Raw genomic sequence first — 24,418 nt, 5'->3', positions numbered from 1 at the left:
TTGTTTGAATGTTTTTCAGCTGGTTATTTTTTCTCATTGTTTTCATCGTTCTCAGTTTTATTCTGGTACCACATTTTGATAATGTTCAAGTTTTATTTTAAATTATTTTGCATTTTTCCAACTTCATTCTTTATTTTATCTTAGTTTTTTTAGCTTTCGTTTAAATACGATTTCTTTAGATCTGAATTTTGCTGTGCTTTGCTTTTATTTAAACATTTAATTTATACAATTTAAACTTATTTCAATTGACCAAACTCGTGACTTTAGTCATGACCTTGAAATGCGGTCAGGAATATATTATTATTTTTTGAAACGATGATTCTACAATTGATGAAGGGACGGTAAGGGAAAGTAATGAAGAAGGATTTTTTCGGGAATGAAGGGGAAGGGTGGAAAGGAAGGGGGGGGGGGGGGTAATAGGTAGCTATGCTTAACAAGTTGTCGTTGTGACTCCTATCTTTTGTCCAATGCTGGAAGGTGCATGGGTCGAACCAAGCTGTAATCAGAGATTATAATCGGATTTGAACCCACAACACCTGCCAGGGCGTGTCGCTCACTGGTACCCGTGTACCTTTGAACCACAGAGGCGCTGGACAAAAGAAGTCTGCACAACCCCCCTTATTAACCATAGCGCGATATGGGTTGGTCTATTTTTAGACACACAATTGTGCCTCTTCCTTCACCTACTGTAGAAACCACCGACCGAGAAGTTTTAATCTAACGTCTTTTTTTACTTTCAGGACGACGACACTATGCAGGCCCTTGCGACTTGCAAGGTACTGCGTGTGACGCTGTTCGTCCGAAAGCGTGTTAGTCCGCGTTTCTCAGCGCGGTTCTTCGGAGAAAGGCTCCGTTCCTATGAAAATTGACCAAACTCGTGACTTTAGTCATGACCTTGAAATGCGGTCAGGCATATAGAGTAGGGCGGGGCATAAGTGCGATGTTTGAAGTTGTCATCAATTTTCGCGAGATATAAAGAAGGACAACAACAAAATATATTTTATTGTGATGCAGCTACTCAATGTCTTTACATTCAACTATAAATCATCTGGAATAATAGTGTTATTGAAAATAAATTCTTCATTTTTCTGATCGAGTGCCGATTCGCACTTTTACCCCACTAGCGGGGCAAAAGTTCGAATACCGCGGGGCAAAAGTGCGAAGCTCGAATCCATGAAATTAGCACAGCAGTAGCTAACAAAACCATATTATCGTCAATCTGTGGTATGTTTCGGTAAGGAATATTCTCAATTCTTTCCAATTTCTTTCCTATTATGCGCTGGTGTATTGCAGCCTCCGACAAATCGAAACTTTCCCAAACGTTTATTTTTTGTTTCATCAGCGGGAAAACATTGTTTTCCATCGACCAACATCTGTAGAGCACAGTTTTCTGCAGATCTTCCATTTCTAGTATCTGTAATATAGTGCCAAAAGCTGTTTATAAGCTATACATTTTTGCCTCGTCCGTGAATCGCACCTTTACTCCACTAGGCGCTTGACGGGGTTTGATTAAATTATGGAAAAGCGAAATATATTTTGTAAACTCTTTTCACCGTATTTTCAAAACAGATATGTGAGTAATGTGAAACACTGCTACAAATTTTCAACAAGTTATATCCTCCTGTTGATATCGTATTTGCCGTATAACCAAAAATTACATCAAAACCGCCCTAAAATAACATTCGCACATAACTCAGCAACTAGGGTAAGGAACGAGTTAAGCAGTGTTACCTATTTTAATCAGTTGAACATAAATGATCCGAAAATGCACTTTTTTATTCATATTTTCAAAATCTTTTGATAGGATCATCTTCACAAATCACTTAACCATACATTTGGTTCACACAAACACAATTTACTGGGTTTCCGACAAGAAATATGATGAATTAAAAATTGTTGTCCAAAAACGTACATTTTTCAGCTGCTCTTCAGCAATCGCCACCTCGCTACTAACGAATTCATCAAATTTTCAGCACTGATTACAACCACTCTGAAAGTCAAGCACTCAATTGTCACATACCATATTATTCAGTCTCTTTTTTTCTATTATCTAAGGCTTTGTCACTAGCCGAAAGTTTTAGTATTTTCTAACAAAACTGAAAACAAATTCTGAATTGATGGAACCTGTTCACCAGTAGCAGCAGCTGCAGCACAACTGATAAACTATCGTGTTGCCAAGATGCTGTTTCGGTTCTGGAAATAAGAATTATAGGTTTGAAATTAACTGAAACCTCCTATGGTGAAAACGTGGTTCAATACTTTTAAGAGAAATGTATGTTCATAATTAATTTTTCTTTATTAAAAACAACACAAAAGACAGCTTTTTCAATAATTTTCGAAGATTTTCTCTGTGATTTAATGAAGTATCGATGTGTTTCAATGTTATTTGCTTTGACAACACTGTTCTAAAGTTAGATCGTGTGCACTTCTATGTTTGCCTCTTTTGTTCTCCCACCATCCTTATGAACAGCGAGTGAGACGTCAAACTCGCAGTTTCCCATAAGAACACCAGAGAATAAAAGAGACGACGAATACCGTTTGCCGAACGGTGCGGTGAGTGTATGCCCCGATAAACAATTTAGACAGATGGCATTTTACGCATATGCCGATACGCTATGCCGATTACGCATCAGATGCCGATTAGTAGGTCGCGGATAGGAACGCGAACTTACTGAATAGGGGGAAAAGTTCGAGGGATTTTTTAACGGGACGTAAAAAAATTCAGATTTCAGGATTGCTGAAAACAGCACCCTGCGGGTGAAAATGAGTTCGGTGTGTTCAAAATTAGTTCCACCGCTCTAACTTTTAAAGCGAAAAATCAAAAGTTTAGCTCAACAATAGTGTCTTCCAATGGTAACAGCTTGAAGAACTAAAGATAGCAAGAAGATTGGTATGCTGATATCCGCCACTTAGTCAACCCATCGCTTGTAATAAGGTAAAACAATCAGTGACCCGCTTAGACTGCTTAAAACTAGTTCTTTACCCTATTCTTCGTAAGCAACCAAAGTTTACGTTATATTCAAGCAGTCAAAGTAGTCACCCATTAATGCCAATGTAGTCAATTTACTCGGAATCTGCACCGATAAATCATCAAATCGCATCCTTACTGTATAACAAAGGTTTCAACCACATTTATGGTTGTTTTCCAAACGGATATGTATGATTAAATTGAAAATATTTACATCGAAAACTCAATTTGACAATACTTTATTTTTAATTCAAAACTGTTATTTTCTTGATTCAAATAGAATTTCGTTTTGAAACAAAAATATTTTTAGGTTGTTATAGAAATTACGTTTGAAACAAACTGGATTTTTTTCGCTCCGTGATAGAAATGAAACCTTCCCTCGAATAACCCCGTTAAGAATCGCGGCTATAACACTGACGGACGAACAGCGTCGCGCGCAGTACCTTACAAGTCGCAAGGACTTCCATAGTGTCGTCGTCCCGTCAGTAAAATGAGTTAGATTCTCGATCCATGAATCGAACTTTTACCCCGTCAATAAATCGAACTTTTGCCCCGCTAGGCGCTTGATGGGGTTTGATTAAATTATAGAAAAGTAAAATATATTTTGTAAATTCTTCTTACCGCAATTTCAAGAGAGATATCTGAGTGATGTAAAACGCTGCTACAATTTGTCAATAAGTAACATCCTCCTGTTGATATCGTATTTGCCGTACAACGAAATATTACATCAAAACCGTTCTAAAATAACATTTACCCATAACTCAGTAACTATGATTCGTAAACAACAAATGTTTATGATAGATTTAAGCTGTCAAAGTACTCGCCCATCGATGCCAATGTAGTCAATTTACTTGGAATCCGCATTGATAAATCATTGAATCGCACTTTTACCCGCATCGCACTTTTACCCCTCCTTACTCTATTATTATTTTTTTGAAACGATCCTTCTTCATTATTTCAATGTTCGGCTCTTAATGACAATTTATTTATCCTACAGTTGCTTTCTATTGTTTTAGTTTATTTTTTTTAATCACCGCAGATGGAATTGCGTTCAATATTTCTTACAAAGAAAAAAAACAAGATAAAATTAGTAAATAAACATTGGTTGTTACTTAGACAACATTTAAAAATTAATAGTTAATCGACAGTCCTCAAACAAACAGGACATTGAGAAAAAATAGCCAATGCACACAAAACTGTCAAGAAATCAGGAATTGATCATCACAACATTTGAATAAATCTAGCGAAATAATAATACAGTAATGTTCCGATTTTGTCAGCTCCCGATTTTGTCTACCTCCGATTTTATCAGCTTTTTATCCCGATTTTGTCAGCCTATATATTTTGTTAAACTTTTGTGCTTTTAAACATGATAAAGCTTTTCAGCCTGCTTGAAACTATTCTGATTCTCTGGGGAGAGTTTTTGAATAAAATGATGCCTTCTTGCGAGTAATTTCGGGTCAAAATTAGGGTGTTTTTGTAGTAAAAGTTCTATAGTGACTAAACAAGCGAAGATAGAAGCATACTATATTCAGCAATGTTGTGTATTTTTACTATTAGTACAACTTTGTAAAACAGAAAAAAGTCATACAACAACTACAAAAACAGCTAAAATAGAAAAACTGATTTTACGATTTTTCATTTATGAGAAATAGAATTTTTCTATCTATGCTGAAGAGATAGAAGGTTGCTTGCTGTCTTCAGCAAAATTTCTTGTAATAATATGCTGTAAAACTTTGCGGACCACATTAAAGAAAACCACTGAAGAAAAATAATTTTTTTATTGCACTTTTAGGGGGATTAATCAAAATTTGAATTACGCTGGACGATATAACTTTTAATTTTAAGAATGTCTTCCTAAGGTTCCATCAACCTAAAACCAAGTTTTCCCGCTCAAAGTTAATGCGCACCGAAAAAGGTTCTGGACCAGTGTGCTGTGCCCGGTTCATTGAGCTTTCGGTTGACCAATTGAGGGCTAAAATTTAATTTTTAGTAGAAGTCTTCGATATTGCAAGGTCTTAAGCCTTGAATTTGGAAACAAATTACGAAAAAAAATTTGCCGATTTTGTCAGTTTCCCCATTTTGTGAGCCCAGAATTCAACATGGGGCTGACAAAATCGGAACATTACAGTATTTCGTTTTGAAGAAATTTTGTAGTAATTATGTTTCTGCAGTATTCTGCAGCAATAGTAGATCTCATTGCCATTTTTTTTTCCTTTGCGTCATCAAAATTTACAAACAATACACAAATTTAAGTCAAAACAATGAGTACAATAAGTCAAACTACAATTGATCAGTAGCAACAGATAATTATAAGAAATATAAATTAAGGGGGGACCCTACACTGGAAGACCGAAAAATGATAGATTTTCGTAAATTTTTCAGATGTTAGAATTATAATCAAGTGTTGGGGTATTTTGGTTAATATTGGTTAAGGTATATTTGAAGATATATTTTGTATTATTTGGATACCAGAATAGTGATGATTATGCTGATGGCAGGTGGGTGCGTGAATGTCCTCTAGAAAATAGTTCCTTGCTAGCGGTACGTGCCAAAAACCAACGGAGTATCATAGAACGGACTTCAAGGATGATTTTGAAGCTTAAGATTAATACCTAAATTGTTCCGTAGCGGTTTTTGAAAATTAGAAAAATTACCAAAATGGCGGCAATTTTTCCGAAAGAAAGATGTTTTTTCATCAAAAATTGCCAATTGCTCATAAAAAAATTAAAAATTGAGACAACAAAAAACGGCTATGTAACAATTTAGATAATTCATTTTTACATGCTGAAAAAAAATTTCAGCTAAATCGGTCCACTAGATTCTGAGATACACGTACTGCCAGCTAAATAAATATGGTTTCGGGGAAAACGCGTTCAAAGTTTCGTACAGCAATGGACTTCCCTTCAGGAGACTCCACAATATTTGCCGTAATTTTTCAACGAGATCAGATATCAAAAAATTCGTTTGGCATGTCATTTCTGAAGGTATAAGCGTCTCGAAAATGCAAAAAAATAAAATTCGATTTTTTCTACTTTTCAGAATTGGGTCCCCCTTAAATTATGCTAGATGCAAAATTGAAACCTGGTAGACCCAAACCTGATCCTGAAAACCATATCATAAAAACGCTTGAATATTATCATTTTTAACACGCGTAACTTTTTGTGTCAGATGGGCGACACGTTTGTAATAAATTCGTTGTTTATGAGATTAAAAGATTAAAAAAGTTTAATTTTTGTGTGTCAATACACTACAAGCGTTTTATGACTCCTGTTATAGGGACTGCCTCTCTTCGCTACACAGAAAATCACAACTAAATTAAATAATATCATTCGCATACCAGGAAACATGTCTGAGATAAAATCACATTAAGCTTAAATTACCCTGCCCACTATCTTTCTTTCGAAAGAAAACAAAAAAATATAGCAAAAAATCCGGTTTTGCAAGCGCATTAAATCCGAAGAATTTGACAACAACCCTTCAGAACGTTCAACCTAAAACTGGAGCACTGTTGTTTCTCTCTGTTGGTCCAACCTTGTAGAACAGAATCGTAAAACTTTATGAAAATTACGGTTGACGAGTTTTGCATCGGTCGCGGGTACGGCTCGTACGCCGCCCGAGGGGTCATGCTGTAGGAACTATTTAAAAATGCTGCCTCGCTCGTCTGCCTGCGATAATAAGTAGTGTAAAAGCAGCAGCAATTCTTAACTGCAGGTGTCGTTTATCACCAAACCTACAACAATCAGCGGAGGATTTATGTTTTCGAATACTGCAGCATAGCAGTGCATAATTACCATAAAAATCGATGAACATGTCTACCGGTGACTGCGCTATTAACAGTTTAACAATCGGGAATGATGGCAGCCTTCTGTTCACCCGGGCGCACACTCAAATCGTTGAAAATGATTAACCTATCTTGCATCGTTTATCAAAACGATGACAGCCGAACGAGCTGACGAGGCGGCATCCTAGCCTTGATTGTTGCGCCCCTTGCCAGAGTGCGCCAAAGATTACCCAATTGACGTGTGAATCTACACTTCATATTACCAAAACATCACATAGTTAGTGTGATCATTAATCAGTTTGTTCACAACATCATTATCCAAAGCTCGTAAGCCGAAAAGAAGCTATCAGACCAGTTAAACTATTACTTATGTTCAATTTTGCCTGCACGATTCACAGATTTTAGATTTTTATTCCCATCCCTTTTAACGCATGTTGTTTTGCTTGGCTTTCCGTTTTCAATTTCAGACAGCCGTCAGCGGTTGACCGCCAGTTGTTGGCCATCGTTCAGCGCCAGCGGCGTGCTAGCACTCCCGGGACAGCCCTCACTCGAGACGCCAAATGAGAGACGTTAAACGCGAACGCAAGAAAGACACCAACCAAAGTGGACACCGAAGAACCATGCCTGCCCCAGTGTCCGGAGAGCTTCAACAACACCGGCAGCAGCATTACGATCTCACCGGAACACGGCAAAGCAGTCAGCCATAACAGGTCATCGTATGCGGGAGCTGCAATCAAGATGCTGAAATCTTTGGTCCAACCGCGTAATTTCAAGAACAACAATTATAACTTATTATCGTGTAAAAATTCCACCGATCAAGCCCAACCGACGAAAACACCATGTTCATGCTCGCAATGGAACTGTCATCCCCACTGCCATCGGAAGCGAATCCGACGGCTAGCACTGGTGGCGAGAATCGTGTTGGGCTTCGGCTTGTTCCTCTACGGGAGCGGTGTGATCCTGTGCGACGGTGCGGCCGTTCCGTCGCCGGATGCCAAGGGTACTGTTACGACCTTCGGGGTGCGAACGGGATTGCCGAGAATCGGTCTCGTTGCCGATACGTCTCGGATTATCAATCTCACGCGACAGCACGGCGGTGATCTGTTTTATACATTTGGTAAGTATGCTAGAAGCTAATTTTCACTTATTGAAAAAATTGGGTCGTTGGGTTGGGTGCGTCGGTCGGTCGGTATCCTGACTAAAGATGCTAAATTATTACCAAATTACCGTACCCTTTGGCATGGTTTGTCAGGTCATATTTTATCGGTAGTGATGGTAATTACAGTAAAATCCACATGCCGAAAGCTAAACGAAACAATGCCTCACCGGTTGGCACTCAACGAGGACACGTCAACATACATCACGGCAATATTTTCACACTCCGACCAACCAAACCAAACGCAACGCAGCAGGAGCCGGTGCGGTGTGGAGGGCATTATTGCCGAGAATTTGCATTTAGAGCAAAGTTTATCGCCGCAATAAATCACTGAAGCCGCTGGACGATGATGCGATGGCGATGCCACGGTCGTCGGATGAGCTGCTGGTTGGTTCGTCGGTCGTTGTCTCGTGATCATCAAACTCGTTCGAGCGTTGTTGTTCTGATGGTTGATGTTCATGTTCGGGTTTTATGCTCACTCTTTTTTGACAACTCATCGACGCGACGGGGTTCCGACAAAGGGAACCGCACCGGCTTTAAAAAGTAGCAAAACGGTCTACGGTGGCATCAATCATGGCCACTGAAGAAGCGAAAATTAGCATAAAATTAAAGGTTGGGAATTTGTCAACCGAATGCACCGGCGGGCTTCACATCGGAGTGCCGGTAGACTTTTTTCCTGTGTAGAACATATTTTTACGATATTTTCCGGAGATGGTTATTATGTTTCGGGTTTCCGAATGTAAATATCTGTTCCTTGGGAGTTTTTGCCTGCCACTGAATTAAAAATTGGAAGGAATCGAGAAACTAAACAACTCAAAAAACCAGAACCAATGATTAAAAAAAAAATAAAAGAATGAAATGCTTGTGTGCTTTTTTAAATGAATTGAAGCTTCATGCATGAAAAATTCTGTAAAATTCTATACGTACTTACGTATAACTGTGCCATTTCCAAACATTTTACTAGTTCACGTTCACGGAAGTTAAAAAATGTCCTTGTGAATAAAAATGTCTTTTCACAGGAACCAATCCCGGAATCTTAAAGTCCAGCAGTGATCAGTAACCAATCGATGAATTGTTTAATAAATCAGCATATTTAAACAAAATTTTAAAAGTTGAAAAAATTACCTCAAAAAGCCATGTCGTAGTCTCTAGGAAGATATTACAAGCACTGGGATCCAGTGGCATTTTGAAATTAAGAAATACGTTTTTTTGGGAAAGACTCTAAATTTGATGTTAGAATAGTTGAAAGACAAAAAGGTACATTTGAGTGTCAATAATAGATTAAACTCGCGAGAACGTAATTTTGTAATTTGTCTTTTTATTAGTTACGGTAACCTTTTTAGTTTACAACTTTTTATCACGCCAAGGAAAACACAGTGAAAAAAGTAGATACAAATGATTAAATTAACGTACAAATTAATAATTAATAGTAAGGCCCCCCCTTGAAAATTGGCTTGAAAAATCGGGGGGCAAAAAAATAATTTGTACGATATGAGTTAATTTTTTTTTTATAAAATCAATTGTCTGTAGAGACCACAGCCTGAAAAACTCGAAAATGAGTGTATGAGTTGAGTTAACGCTTCTAGCACGAAATAGAAATGGAAGTTGAAACAGAGGAATTTCCGAAACTCGGCCAAAAATTTTTCTTTCGTTTTCGTCTTTTTACGTAGATTTTTGCATAGAAAATAATAACGTATATATTAAAAGCAAGATTAGATTTAGTTTTCACGTTTAAACTTTAAGTAAAAATGCCTAAAATCAATATTTTTTTTGCTCGATTAAAAATATCTCTTTGTTTTTGGTCTTTACTATGCAAAGTTTTAGCTAAATCAAAAATGATAAATTAAAAAATATGTTATATTAACAATTTTAAATAACAATTTTTTCGTCACTTGGCGTGGAATCCCTCAACAACCTTACCAATCAGATTTACTGCTGCTATTATGAAAAATATTAGAGTTTAACACCGAAAACATTTTTTTATGCGAGGCTATATTGCCATATTCTAGTGTTTTGTTTTAGCTCGCAAACAATAATTCATCAGAGCAAGATTTTTTTGCTAACAAAAAGTTATTATCAATCGGTTTTCCTGTTATAGGAAGCAACTAAAATGATTTTACTAGAAATTGAGATTGAGTAACCAAAAATATTTATTTTGTTAAAACAACCAAAATTGCAAGATTTCGATGGCGCGTTGATTTTATCCACCTATTATATCAATATGGACGATAAAATTTAATGCGCATATGCTGCAAACCAATAGAGACTGCTGAAAATTAATTAATGGGATACTTTATTATGGTTGCTATAAACCAAATCGATCAAGATGGACAGTATAATTTAAACTTTTCTGCTCACGTATGTATTTTTAACATATGTGTACAAAGTTTAAGTTAACAAATGAAATTTAGATACTGATTTACATTTTTACCAGAGCATAGCTTTGAGCTTATAACCTGATTCTTAAAGAAGAGTGGGCCTTTTGCACAGTGGTTTAAAAAGCAACTTTTGGCATGAATGAATTTTTGATTAATCCACCTAAAAAGTAGATAAAAATTTTATTTTTTCAACGATTTGATAAAACAATATGGTTTCTTCGGCAAACTTGTAGAAAATAAGATTTGAAAAATCTTTGCCGAAGACACTTTGGCTCTATCTCTTCAAATAAACGATCGATGAAATAGAGAGCTATCACTATGGATAGATCTCTTTTTTACCTGCTTCACTCGCGGACACTCAAAAAAGATTAATTCAAAATAGTATGTAATTATGTCGAGCAGTCTTGGGTTGCCAGAATTAAAGAATATCGATGGAAGGTTGTAAATGATAATTTTTAGAGACACTTAAGTCCCAAACTAACCAAGGGATACTAATAAATATACCTGGATGTGGAAGCCAAACTTTTCGGCAAAAAAAATCATTGAAATAACATGAAGCATCAAGATATTGTTATGATATTGTGACAAAACGATTTGTCTTGAAAATATTGACAACTCTCTAGAATATAGTGGGCCTTCAAAATCCCATAAAAAATAGTTAAATGGATTTTTTTAGTTTTTAGATGTTGTTCAGACAGAAAATGTTGTAGATCGTTTATTTGAAGAGATAGAGCCAAAGTGTCTTGGACAAAGATGTTTCAAATCTTATTTTCTACAAGTTTGCCGAAGAAACTATGTTGTTTTATCAAATCGTTGAAAAAATAAAATTTTTATCTCCTTTTCAGGTGGATTAATCATAAATTCATTCATGCCAAAAGTTGGTTTTGATGACATACAACAACTTTACTATAGATAGTATAGCATTTTATTGACGTTTTTCCTCTTAAAAACGTCAGGTTCGCGTTTTTCGCTTTTTAAACCACTGTGCTTTGGTCCGAAGGCAGTTTTATAGCGGTCATCGGAAAGTTATGGAGGGGCTAATAGTTTTAATAGCAATTTTATGAAATCGGACGTGAAAAACGATGGCCATGGCTCTCACGCCGGCTTAATTTTAATATGAATTGGTCATGGGCTTTTCCCGGTTCAATTTTAATATACGTTAGCCATGGCCCTCTCACCTGGTCAATTCTATACAATCTTTAACCGTTATGTGTGCGACAGGGTACCCGGGTACCTTTTCAGTTTTAAAATAGTTATAACTCATTCAATTTAAAACATACGTCATTGAAATTTTGCGACATCGTAAAACTCGTTGATCTTAAGTAATTGAGGTTTTTTGGTGCATATCCATGAAGGGGTTTAGCAATGAGAGTCACTTGAATTTTTTTATTACGTAGGAGGGCGACAAGGGTACCCGGGTACCCATGATTTGCTATCTTCATAACTTTAGTTATGTTGAACCGATTTGGATGAAACCAGTGGCATTTGATTCGTACATTTATCTAGTTTTGATTAGATAAAGCATTTGGCCATCAAATGACAAGTAGTTCCCGGGAATCGGTAATTCCGGAGCAACATCCGGTAAAACGTGGGAAGCCGCATGTTTTGAAAGAATATCAGCTTTCAGTAAACCTATTAGCTTTGAACTTGACACTGTGGACCTTTTTTCATCTAATTATATAAATTGGTGACTTTAGATCGCATTGGCCACTCCAGAATTTGGTTCCTGTAGGGATACAGATGGCGAGTTGGGTGCCTAATCCAATATTAGAATTGGTTTAGCGGATCTTTTAGATGTTTTGAACTGAAATGGTCAGTTTAGTACTGATTGATAATTTCGGAACTGGTTCCAAATGTATAACGGATGGTTCTACGTTTTGAACGGTTCTGATAATGCTAAGCATTATCTTGAATCCTGCGGTATCATCTGTGACTCCGTAGAAACCATTTTCGAAATAACCAATCAAAATACATCGAAATGTAAAAAATATCACCTACCGAACTAATTCCAAGAACTTTGATACCCATATTGCTAGGTTTTACCTCCAATCCTGGACTGGCCACCCATGACCCCACAGGAACCTACTCCGGAATGACCAACCTGATTCATCTCATTATATGAAATAGTACATTGTATGAATTTTTAGAGTTTTTATATCCGCATGACTGATTTTCCTGCAATACAATCATTTCTCTTCCTCACAGCGGACACTCTGTCGGAATTCCGGATTTTCGGGCCCCGTATGTCTTTTAGTGGCCAAATGGCCAAATGATTCAAAACTAGATAAATAAATGAATCAAATGACACCTATTTCGTCGAAATCGGTTTAAAATTGTTGATGTTATAACAATATCAATTTTGGGTACCCGGGTACCCTTGTCGCCCTGCTAAAGGTGTTTTTTTGTCGCACACATAACGGTTAACCTTGTTTTTTATATCAGTTCAGTGTTTACAGCTCATGCCTTTTTGCACCTTGCAGATAAATTTTCACATTTAGAGATATCCGCTGATCGCTCGTATAATGCAATAACGCATCGAATAACACATGAAATATTCAGATGACTCGTAGTACAATACAATCAACACAAATAAACAAAACAGCTGACTAGCAAAGGTAATTAAATTAATCGAGGATTGAACAAACTGAAAATATGTACTTTTCACTATGAAAATGTACTTCATTTTTCTTACCCCAATAACGTCGAAAGTTCCCTTTGGTAGTCGATCGCCAATGTAATATCCTGCCGTTCGCCATCTCATTCTCAACGACTGACTGACGGACTACGCCGCAGGAACTGTCAACCAACCCCGACATTTTCTCTGTGCATTACACGCTACCGGTAACTACCTAAATATTATGTAAACAACACCTTAAACAGGTAAATCATCTAATATACTATAACTACCAGGATTCCGCAATGAATTCCTCCACTACTTCATATCGTTATCCACCCAGCTCCACCTCGGTCCCAGCACCATTGGGACTCCCACGTGACCAGCCAGCCACCATGTACTTCCTTTTCGCGGTGTTAAGTCCTAATCTCGCAGCTTGCCATTTAAAATACCTCAAGGCCTCTTTCAGTAGTCTACGGTTAATTCCAATGACTTCTATCATCCGCAATACTAAGAAACATGTAAGATTTCGTGATAATTCCAAGTAACAATTCTAAAGCCACTTGGTTTTACTTGAATTTTATAAAGGTTTTATTGCGGTATTGATCATTACCTCTGGGTTTATTGTGGTATTGCGCAATACCAAGAGGATTCGAGTCCAAACACACTTATAGCTAGCTAGAAACCCATAATAAACTGCTAATAAAGCGAATTTATTGTGTTTGCTTATATTACCACGTTAAAACTTGTTGGCTGCACCACGCCTCTTATAAACTTACCATAAGTGTGGCGTGGCAATACAAAATGGCGCACCAATCAAAATTGATCTTATCGCGGTTACTTGTCAAACCGCAATAAATCTGTTAGTTTTATAGAGCTATTGAAACGGTAACACCCTAACCAAACAGTTTTTTTGCTGCTATTATGAAGAATACCAAAGTTCAACACCAGAATCATTTTTTTATGCAAAGCCATATTGCAATATTCTAATATTTTGTTTTAGCTCGCAAACAACAGTTCATCAAAGCAAAGTGTTTTGCAGAAAGAAAGTTATTATCAATAGGTTTTCCTGTCAGAGGAAGCAACTAAAATGATTTTGCTAGAAATTGAGATTGACTAACTGAATATTTTCAACTTGTTAAAACAACCAGTTTTCGAAAATTGCAAAGTTTCAGTGGCGCGCTGATTATATCGACCTATCATATCAATATGCACAATGAAATTAAATGCGCACATGCTACAAACCAAAGTAATTGCTAAAAATTTAATAAATATTCTATGGGGTATTTTATTCTGGTCGCTATAAACCAAATCGTTCAGAATGATCTGTCAGTAAAATTTAAACTTTTCTGATCACGGATATATTCTCAAGTTAACAACTTATTTAGCTTTTGCCAGAAAAGCGAAAAGCGAAAAGCTTTTTTAAATTATGGCGATGGCTGTCAAGCAGCGAAAGTTTAACCGGTTTTATCGTTGCTTTCAGCAAAGCGTGATACGATTACTTATAGCGGTTATGAAAACATACTGAGGAGTGGGCCACTTGGTCAGAAAGCAGTTTTATAGCGGTCATCAGGAAGTTCTGGTGGAGCTCATAGTTTTATTAGCGGTTTTATAAAATTGGTCATGAAAACCACTATACGAACGTAATAAAACTTGAAATTGTTACTTGGGAATAGTCCCGTTGCTTTCCACGTTTGCTTTTCGTATTGCCCCTTCTAAGGCAATGTTGAATTGCAGGTTATAGAGAGCATCCCTTTACTTCAGTCCATATAACGTATATCTAACGTCTAACGAAAGTGACTGAGGTTGATTTTGACCCATCCAGCACGAACTAGCGTATTTAGTTTCCTCGAAAAATCATGGTCTAGCATTATCTGCCACAGCTCATTACGTTTGACTGAATCGTACGACGTCTTAAAGTTTACAAGCAGATGATAAGTCTGCAAGCTGTTCTTCCGGAACCTGTCTAGTAACTGACACAGCGCAAACATTTGATCCGCCGAGGAGCGGTCCTCATGCTTGGTACTCGCCGACGAAGGGCTCTGCAAACGCTCTCTGTCTACAGAACAGGATACGAAAAGGTAGCTAATAGGCAGAATTGAGCAATGTAGTGCCTCGATAGTTTTTACACTCGATGCCCTTATGCAAAAATTGGGCGAATCCAACCATCCAACCACTCCTCCGAAATTTGTTCTTCCTCCCAGATCCTGAGAGTTCAGCCGGGATACCGTCCTTTCCAGTAGCCTTACAATTTGTAAGCTCACTGAATGTCTTCTTAACCTCCTCCTGTGTTGGTGGCTACACAGCTTGACCATCGCTTATCCTGTTTTTGCTGATCCCCGTCTTTCAACAGCGCAGCGTCCATTCGATAGCATCTGAAAGTGCTCCTTCCACCTGGCTGCTACTGCCATTTTGTCAGTAAGCATGTTGCTAGCACTAGCATTGCACACCACAGGCACAGGAAAATTCCTGCTCCCCACCCTCCCCTCTTTTTTCCGCAGCCCTAGTCCTTCTATACCTCTCTCTGTTCTGGACGTGTAGCCGCAGTGAGCATGCGACTCCTGCCCTAATTCTTCTCAGCTGTCTCTCTCTGGGATTCGGTATCAAACCAGCTATTACGCTGTTTCCCCCACGTCGTACCTACCATCTATCTCGAAATTGTTTCATTGGCTCAATGAAGCTTCCTGTACAGCCCATTTATATTTTCTTCCCTTTCTTCCTGCTGTTCTGCAATTTTGATTAAGCTTTCTGATGGATTCCGTTGCTACGCCATCTGCCGTCATCAGCTAGATGAGAAACGTAACGTACTCTCTGTGCGAGCATTCGCCACGTTCGACAACCTTGCGCGAATCTTACACATGACGAGATAGTGGTCAGAGTCGATATTTGGTCCCCGAATGAAGGCTATGTCTTTCAATGACCGGACGAAAGAATTCCTGTCTCTAACCGATGATGATTTCCCCGTCATATTTTGGGCCCTCTCCATAGGTTCTCTCGAGCCTGTCGTAGCACTCGTCCTTGGCATCATCGAATTTATCATTTGTTGGTGCGTACACGTTAATTAGGCTGTAGTTGAAGAATTTACCTTTAATACTCAACATATACGGTCATCTACAGGTACAATACCCAATAATTCGTTGTTTTTGCTTTTCCAACCCTATAAAACCGACCCCAAGTTCTACTTGTTCTGCTTGACCCAAGGAAGCTGATGTTCTACCTTTCTATCGCCACTGTAGTAGATATTGTACTTGAAAGAAGTATCTACACTAGGGTTTACTGAACGGAACTCCAATTCTCCGGAGTTTGGCCACCGGATTTCCTGAATAGCAGCGATCTCTGCTGCGAGTCGATGAAGCTCCCGTACAAGCAAGCCAGCTTGTGCCGGTTCAGGGAGAGTTCGGACAGAATACCGCACTTTATATTCAGCCACTCGCTCCGAGACAGAAGCTGTTTGAGTCGCTCTTTAGCTGGGGAACAGCCGTTCACATTCGTACCTCCTAGCTCATCTGGTCCAGTATGTACATGAAGCATTTCTAGGTATGACCATCGATGGTCATCGTTTGACTCAGATCTTCGAGGATGCCCTAGGTAGGGGCTACAGTTTCAGTTACAGCTATGTTTGACTGGAATTTTTAAAGAAGATGTAAGAATCCCTGAGGATTCAAAAATTTGTCAAAAAGTATGGAGGTCTGCTTAGGAGAACAAACGAGGGGTTCAGGACTACGAAGGCGCACAATTGATAATTTACTGTATTGTAATAAATTCCCTAAACCATTTCTATACATTTGTTTAATGAAGTTGAGTTTAAATATCCTTAATGTCTGTACTCTGTACGTCATTTTTATCAGTTCATAGTTCCACTAAAAGTGAAACCATCAGACTACAATTACACATCTTCTGATGATTGGCGCTGATTTCGCATTTTGACCATTTTTGCATGACCTGTACTGCTGCTCCCTTTTATATAGGAAACACCATTGAAAATGGGACTGTTATGGGAGTAGCGGCAGTGCAGCACTAGTCAATGTTAAGTGACTGGCTGGAAACTGGTATGCAGTTGACGAACTTAGCTTACTTAAGAAGCTTGCTCACAACTACGGTTAAATCGAAAAAAATAAATAACTATTCTGGGTTATCATTCACAGCAAGGATTCGCATTCGTCAATTTCCACGAAATTGTTGATGCACCATTCATTGTGATAGACTGATTGAAGCATAATTGTTTTACAACTAACATGTTTACAGCCAGTTAAAATATCAATTAGCTAACATCCTCTGCATCTTACTAGTTCCTTTTGATACTTTACTTTACATCTATTTGCATACTTGACAGAAATACAATTGAAACTATTTAAAGAATTGCAAGCATCTAATTGACGCAAAGCAGCAAATGCAACACTCAAAAACTATTCACGGATAAGACAGTCGCTGATTTTCCTAGCTTTGAGAATTGCTGCGTCACGTCACATGCACAAATATAATTCCAGTCCTGTTTCCGTGCAAGACAACAGTTCTGAACAAATTCTTGCAGTATTATGGATGCAATCTGGCAAAAGCAAAGGGTGACTACTCACTGCTGCTGACGTTTCACTTTCACTTTCAGGACATCAAATTGGACAAGATTTAATGTTTAAAGATAAAATCGGATAAATAAAAGGGATGGTTTAACACATTAACAAAATCGTTTACTTTCAGGACATCAAATTGAACTAGGTTGAATATCTAAACGATAAAATCGGTTGAAGAAAGGGGGTGTTTTTGCACTGTGGCGGACTTCCCCAGCACAGATGTCAAATTGGTATAGGTTTAAACGTCGTTAAGAATCTTTGACCTGTTGGGACGGGGCGTTTTTGTTACTTATTTTGTAAAAGGAAACCACATTAAATAGATGGTGTGTTTAATGGTCGTCGCTGCCTGTGAAGCAAAGTAATCACGAAGAAAATGTTTTGACCTTGAAAGTTTTCATTGCTTTTCACTATTCAGTAATTGAAAATGAAAATTGTTATAAAAACCTCATAATTGCCACATCTATTATGAATCGATTGGCATTCAAACCATCAAAATCCATCCATAATTGGCAGAGCTATTAGCGTTCAAAATCTTTCAGTTTTTCGTGACGCTCGCATTTTTGATTTTTTGGAATCACCCACTGGTATTTCCGCTACCTTCCTAAGAGACGTACTGAAATGCTCGGAAATAATTCATAATTATTCTGGGTGAAATTTGAGAAATTTTTATTTATTAAAACCAACATTAACAGTAGAACTAAGTATGTAAAAATTGGAATTAAATTTTAAAAAGGCACTTCAAATCCATTTCTAATATTATTTGAAGAAAAAAATCACCAATATGTATTTTTCTCTATTTTCAGAAACCTCAAAATGTGATACAGATACCTGCGTCGGTTTGTCCAGCGGAACGGCAAGTCTTTCCCCTGCTGCAGCAAGTGAACCCCCAAACAGCATAAAGGAAATCGGTAAGCAGCACGAAGCTCTCTAATTTTTACTCGACCCTTTAATGGGCCCAGCTCGCCAGCTCTGTGAGCCCTTTTGTAAATTGTAAATGACATGCAAACTCTAATTGTGGTCCGTTTGTCTCCCCGCACCAGATATGTCATCCGCCCTGGGAACCGAATGCAAGTGCCAGTGTCTCTCGCATCTGACCACTTACCGCGAAGATCTCGGCATCTGCGTGGACGACGTGAGAGGTAAGTTCGTTTTTCCGACGTGCGGGCCATAAACTTATCGTCTTCGATTCAATTACGATCTCAGCCGGAGGTAAATTTATTACATCGCAACGAATAAAATGTTCCACAATGTCAGAAACTGGAGCAATGATCGGGTAAACTTGGAGGTATTTATTATTTTATGGCGAGTTTTTTTACAACAGGCTGCAGAGCTTCGGCGGTTTCCGAAGTGATTTCCACCTTGCTGCTGTAAACCTTTAAAGCGGTTCAAATTTGCATAATCTTGACGGGTTAACGGCATACTGCATTTTGCTAACCCCGGTCTGACGGTAAAGATAAATGGTTCAACTAAGAAATCAATGACACCAATCTGCTGTCAACCCACCAGCCAGCAGTCGTCATACGAGTTGCTCATTAGCTGCATGCAACTTCGTCCAAGAACATTATCCATGTAATAGTTTGCAATGACAAACAAATGACCAGAGTAATATTTACGTTTCAGTTACCTTGCGGCATTCAGTGCTAAATTTTTGCAACTTTTGGTCGTGTGAGCCTCAACACCAAAACAACTCCAAACACTCTGTGGGTGGCAAATGGCTAAAATGTCATTGACCCAAATATTTAAAACGATCAATTTTCCATTGAGTGCTACCAATTCAGTAGCACTATAATACATCAGCCACCAATTTACAAACCACCCACACTGGTTCTAATCTCACTATAAATATGGACATCAAATGGGCAGGTAGCAATGAACTGCACCTGCTTTTTTTCACCGTCCATTAAGAGCAGACTATTCATTGAATTTGCATGACTGCGCATAGCCTTCAACAACGGCAGCAATAGCCCACAGCCACTACTGGGCCGTGGCCACTGACTGGAAGATAGCGTCAAAAGCTTAAATATGACGGTAAGCATTAATCATCATGCTATTACTATTGGCGTGATTTTGCTCATCATCATCATCATCGTCATCATCATCGAAGCCACGCCGGTTGGCCGGGAAGGAGGATGGAACCAACTCGAACAGCACACGGTCGGTCGGTTGGTGAATGCGAATTACGACTGCCGACTTTGCCAAAGGGGCTATTGAAAATTGTTTGCGAATGCATTTTCTCTACGGTTTTCCGAAGATTAGCGTGAACGCCCATGAGTGTGTTTTAAACTGTTAAATCAAGTGTTATGTTATGGGTACTTATTTTGTACTTTCAGCAATTTCCGGTTGGAACTATTAATATATTTCCCCAACGTTCAAGATTTGCTAATAGCTCATTAGTGAATTATTTTTTCGAAAATTAACTCAGTTGGTCTCTAGATACGATACTGATCTGACTGAAATATTTTTCCGATTTCAATACTAATACATTTTTCTCCTTAATGAAACCTAAAAAAATGTTCTGTGAATATTTAACAATTCTGATTTAATAAAGTAAATTAAGTAGAAGTATAGGCAAATCCTCTAATATGGTATAAATACCAGCATGCCACATCTTCCCCATGCGTAAAATGAACAATTCAATACATATTATTTTAAGTCAATTATAAATATTTTACATTATTCTTGCTTGTCGAAATTATTCTTGCTTGTTATATTGGCATTCGTTAACACGCTCATTATCCTGTAAAACAATCGCAATCCGTTTTGTAATATGACGACCAAAAATAGAAAATACTCCTTGTCCTAAAATCTTTGTTAGGGCACGCGTAATAGTCCCAGAATTTACCATATCTTGTCATTGATGATGTACGTCTATCAACCTTACCTTCCTGAAGTGAATGGTCATGATATTCTACCTATCCAATGTTTACACGGTTTTGAAACATCACCCTTAGACTCATCTCGACTCAATCTTCTTAGCCGTTGGCTATGGCTCGCTGGTTCTACTTTAAAAACGAATTTGCCAAACTGTTTTACCACTTATTTTTGTTGTGTACGAAACACGTGAAATTTGTTCAATGATAGATATTCTAGGACAAAATGTTACAAATGAGACCAACAATCCACTACCGACATTAATTAATATCACTAAATTGCTCACAAACCTAAACACGTCGATAATCTATACCTATAAAAATGGATTTCTGTCTGTCTGTCCCTATGTTCCTTATAGAATAGAAAACTACTAAACCGATCGGCGTGAAAACTTGCATATAGGGGTTTTTGGGGCCATGGAAGGTTCTTATGATGGTTAGAGACCCCTCCCCATACTAAGAGGGGGGGGGGGCTCCCATACAAATGAAACACAAATTTCTGTATAACTCGGGAACTAATCAAGTAAATGGAACCAAATTTGGCATGTAGGGGGTTTTGGAGGCAGGAATTTTTTAATGATGGTTTGAGACCCCTCACCCCTGTGTTAGGGGTTAAGGACATAACAACATAACAACATAACAAATAACAAACACATATTTTTGCTTAACTCAAAAAATAATCGAACTCGAGAAATCTTAGACACTTTCATAAAACATTAATCAATAACAAGACCATGAAAAACTATCAATAGTAACATTAGATAATTCAGCGCGAGACGGCCACAGGCCGCGAGTGTTTCCGGCGAACTGCCGTCGGAAGCGCCGGCCACTGCGGGGGGCAGCCCCCGTAGAGATCGCCTCTATCTAGGTTTATTTATTTTCCTAGTTCTACTAACCTTATTACTTTCCTTCAGTTGGGTCACCTCTGCGAAATAGTACTTTCTACGAAAAGATTTTCCGTGAAATGGTACATCCCGCGAAAGGTTTTTCGCGAAATGGTATTCTGCGAAACTCTATATTCCGCGTTATGGTCAACCGAGAATTGGTGTTCCGCAAAATGGTATTCGGCGAAATGGTTTGTAATGATGGCGAATATTTAAATGCTATCCACTTTATTTTATCAGTCTTAGCAATGGGGGGAATTATTTTCTATTTTACTGTGAGGAAAATTTGTATATTAAAACACCCATGAACTCCCCAGAAACTTGCAAAACTCAAGATTGTGACAAAGGTCATCAGAGATTCACGATTTATGTACAACACAGTTTAATTTGTGGCAATACGAAGTTTGTCGGGTCAGCTAGTAATAGATATAAGTTCCTTCTATTGTAATAGTAAATAAATTTTTAGAAGATGATCACTACCCAAGAAACATTTATGCGCTGAATAAAGATTTTAGCAGCCATAATTATTCAGCCATAGCTGAATATGCATCGAATAAAATTTATGTAAACAACTGTACAATACTTATTCAGCCGAAATTGGAGAACTTATACAACCTATTTTATTCGAGGCGGAAAAACACTTGTTAAGCAGTTATATCGCCTCTGTGCGCCTTGTTTCCAGCTTTGCGCAAATTGGTTATTTAAAAACGCGCAAAAGCCTTTATTAAGCTACATTACAGCTTCAAAGCAGCTATTAACAAGCTCGAAGCTTGACTTAGATGTTTAAGAGCTGAAAAAAGGTTTTTATTTCTAATACTAAACCATAGTTCAGCCACAGGTTGAATAAATTCAGTTAAAAAACGTTTGATCAGCCTAGAATTGTTACTTGGGTAGCTGCTTTCAAAGCTGCAATGGAGCTTAATAGAGGCTTTTGAGTGTTTTTAAATAACCAATTTGCACAATGCTGTCAATTCTATTTTTAGAACGAGAAATAGTTTTGATATGCTTTTTCAGTCGCTTAATCAACGTCTTATCAACCTTTATGCAGCCAAAAAATAATTTATTATTAATTTAAAATAGAATAGAACGCGTCATATTTATTTTGCTATGGCATCGTATGTTATGTTTTAAATTTTGAATAACTGAATTCGTATAGGCAAGCTAATTAAAATTGCATGTCGTCATCTTTCGGGAATTGAACCGCCATCTTCTGATCCATAAGCACTCATCGTATGATCCGCCCCATCTGCATCTGCAGAACAGACAGTGAAAATATCATTACACTTGAAGCAGTCGATAACTGACATATGTTTGCTGCCAGTCGAATTGCGAAACTCTATGATCTGACAGTATGTGTGCTATGAACCAAATGAAAGCTTGGTATTATTTTGTAAAGCCACTTTAACACCCTTAAGTAGCTTTAAAGTAGTTTGAAAGCTATGAGCCTAATGAAAGCGTCTACTGGTTTATAAAGCCACTTTAACACCTTTAAGCAACCGTAAAACGGTTCTATGTTTATGGCTGTTTAGAAGCGGATTGTTTAGCAGAAAAATCCGCTATTAAGCTTGTTTATCAGCTTTGGAGGAAAGCTGGTTTGGAAAAACTTAAAGTAGCTTAAACATCGCTTGGTCAAACACCATTTGAGTGCTTACTTTATGCAGCTTGGATCACGTTAAACCAACTCGTAAACAGCAATTGCTCTTGCTGTATACGAGTTGGTTTAAGGCGATCCAGTGTACAAGATTTTTCGAAAACATACACTGATGAAGCCTGCATGTCATAGGCGAAATAGATTATTTTTTGGCTGCATAAAGGTTGATGAGACGTTGATTAAGCGACTGAAAAAGCATTGCAAAACTATTTCTCGTTCTAAAAATAGAATTGACAGTATTGCGCAAATTGGTTATTTAAAAACACGCAAAAGCCTCTATTAAGCTCCATTGCAGCTTCGAAAGCAGCTATAAGCAAGCCCGGAGCTTGATAAAGTCACCAAATTTACATGCTTAAGAGCTGAAAAAAGCTGAAACAAGGCGCACAGAGGTTATGTAAAGGGCGATATAATTGCTTAACAAGTGTTCTTTCTGTCTCAAACAAAATAGGTTGTATAAGTTCTCCAATTTCGGCTGAATAAGTATTGTAGAATTGTTTACATAAATTTTATTCGATGCATATTCAGCTATGGCTGAATAATAATGAATGCTAAAATATTTAATCAGCGCATAAATGTTTCGTGGGAGGTTTGTTTATCAAGATGAAAAATCGGTAATTCAGCTAGTATAGCACAATTATTGAGAATATTGACGGGTTGCGGAGAGATTGAAGATGCGCCTAAGCTGCTTGTGACACTATTATGTGAAGCAGCTGATTTACAGCGCGTTCGTTGGCTGCTTAATCACTTTTAGAATACTGAGTCCTTTGCTTAAATTTATTCAGCGTCTACCACCTGTATTCAGAGTTAAATCAGCTGTGACCAAATCAGTAGCATTTTAATTCAGCTTCGGTGTTTGTTGGGTACTCCAGTTGATATTCCTGATGATACAATCAATCCGTAACCGAAATTCCTCTTAAATTGTATTTGAAAGTGCAATTTGTTGCCATTAAAATGCGGAATAGTGCCATTTCATTTGCGCTGCAAAATAAATTTCAATTTTCTTTCTAACCTTATATTTTATTAGCAAATTCATCCCGAAGGTTCGATTTGCCAAGTAGATCGCCAATGTGATATCCTGCTTATCCACAGTCTCACGCCTGACTCTCATCCCATTTATGCGGGAAGCTGTCACCCGACCCCGATACTTTCTTTCTGTAGCGGTTACACGCTACAGGCAACTACCTAAATAATGTGTCATTAACATGAATGAAAATCAGGATGCCATGTCGATACAGTAATGACCCGATTTTGTCACCCCCATGATATTAAGGGGTGATAAAAACGGGACAGTGACAAAATCGGGTATTTTTTCAATTTTTGTTTTTTTGCAGATAAAACTTGGAACGAACTACATATATTTCATTCTGATCACTTTTAGGACATTTCGCACTTCCTTCTATCTCCTGTGGACATTTGTCACCTTTTCACAGCACAGGTCCCAAAGGTATGAAAACACGCGTTTTTTAATTGCGCCGAAATGGTTGATTATACTGGTTAACTATGTTCAGAGAAATCTCACAGCGTAAAAAGCTCTTTCTTATGGTA

The 24,418-nt window shown here is 37.8% G+C and overlaps 1 protein-coding gene across 1 annotated transcript in view; it reads left to right on the top strand.

Moving 5' to 3' along the window:
• The first annotated feature begins 7,490 nt into the window (after positions 1 to 7,490).
• Positions 7,491 to 24,418, top strand: part of LOC128736437 (uncharacterized) — a 113,402-nt gene continuing 96,474 nt past the window's right edge. The window contains exons 1-3 of the mRNA XM_053830920.1: positions 7,491 to 7,869; positions 18,272 to 18,376; positions 18,509 to 18,607. Of these exons, the coding sequence (XP_053686895.1) occupies positions 7,491 to 7,869; positions 18,272 to 18,376; positions 18,509 to 18,607 (583 nt within the window). The remainder of the gene's footprint in view (positions 7,870 to 18,271; positions 18,377 to 18,508; positions 18,608 to 24,418) is intronic.

This window comes from Sabethes cyaneus, chromosome 2 (assembly GCF_943734655.1).
Source record: "Sabethes cyaneus chromosome 2, idSabCyanKW18_F2, whole genome shotgun sequence".
Taxonomy (NCBI): domain Eukaryota; kingdom Metazoa; phylum Arthropoda; class Insecta; order Diptera; family Culicidae; genus Sabethes; species Sabethes cyaneus.
Note: the sequence above shows the minus strand (reverse complement) of the source record. Positions and strands in the feature narration are given on the sequence as shown.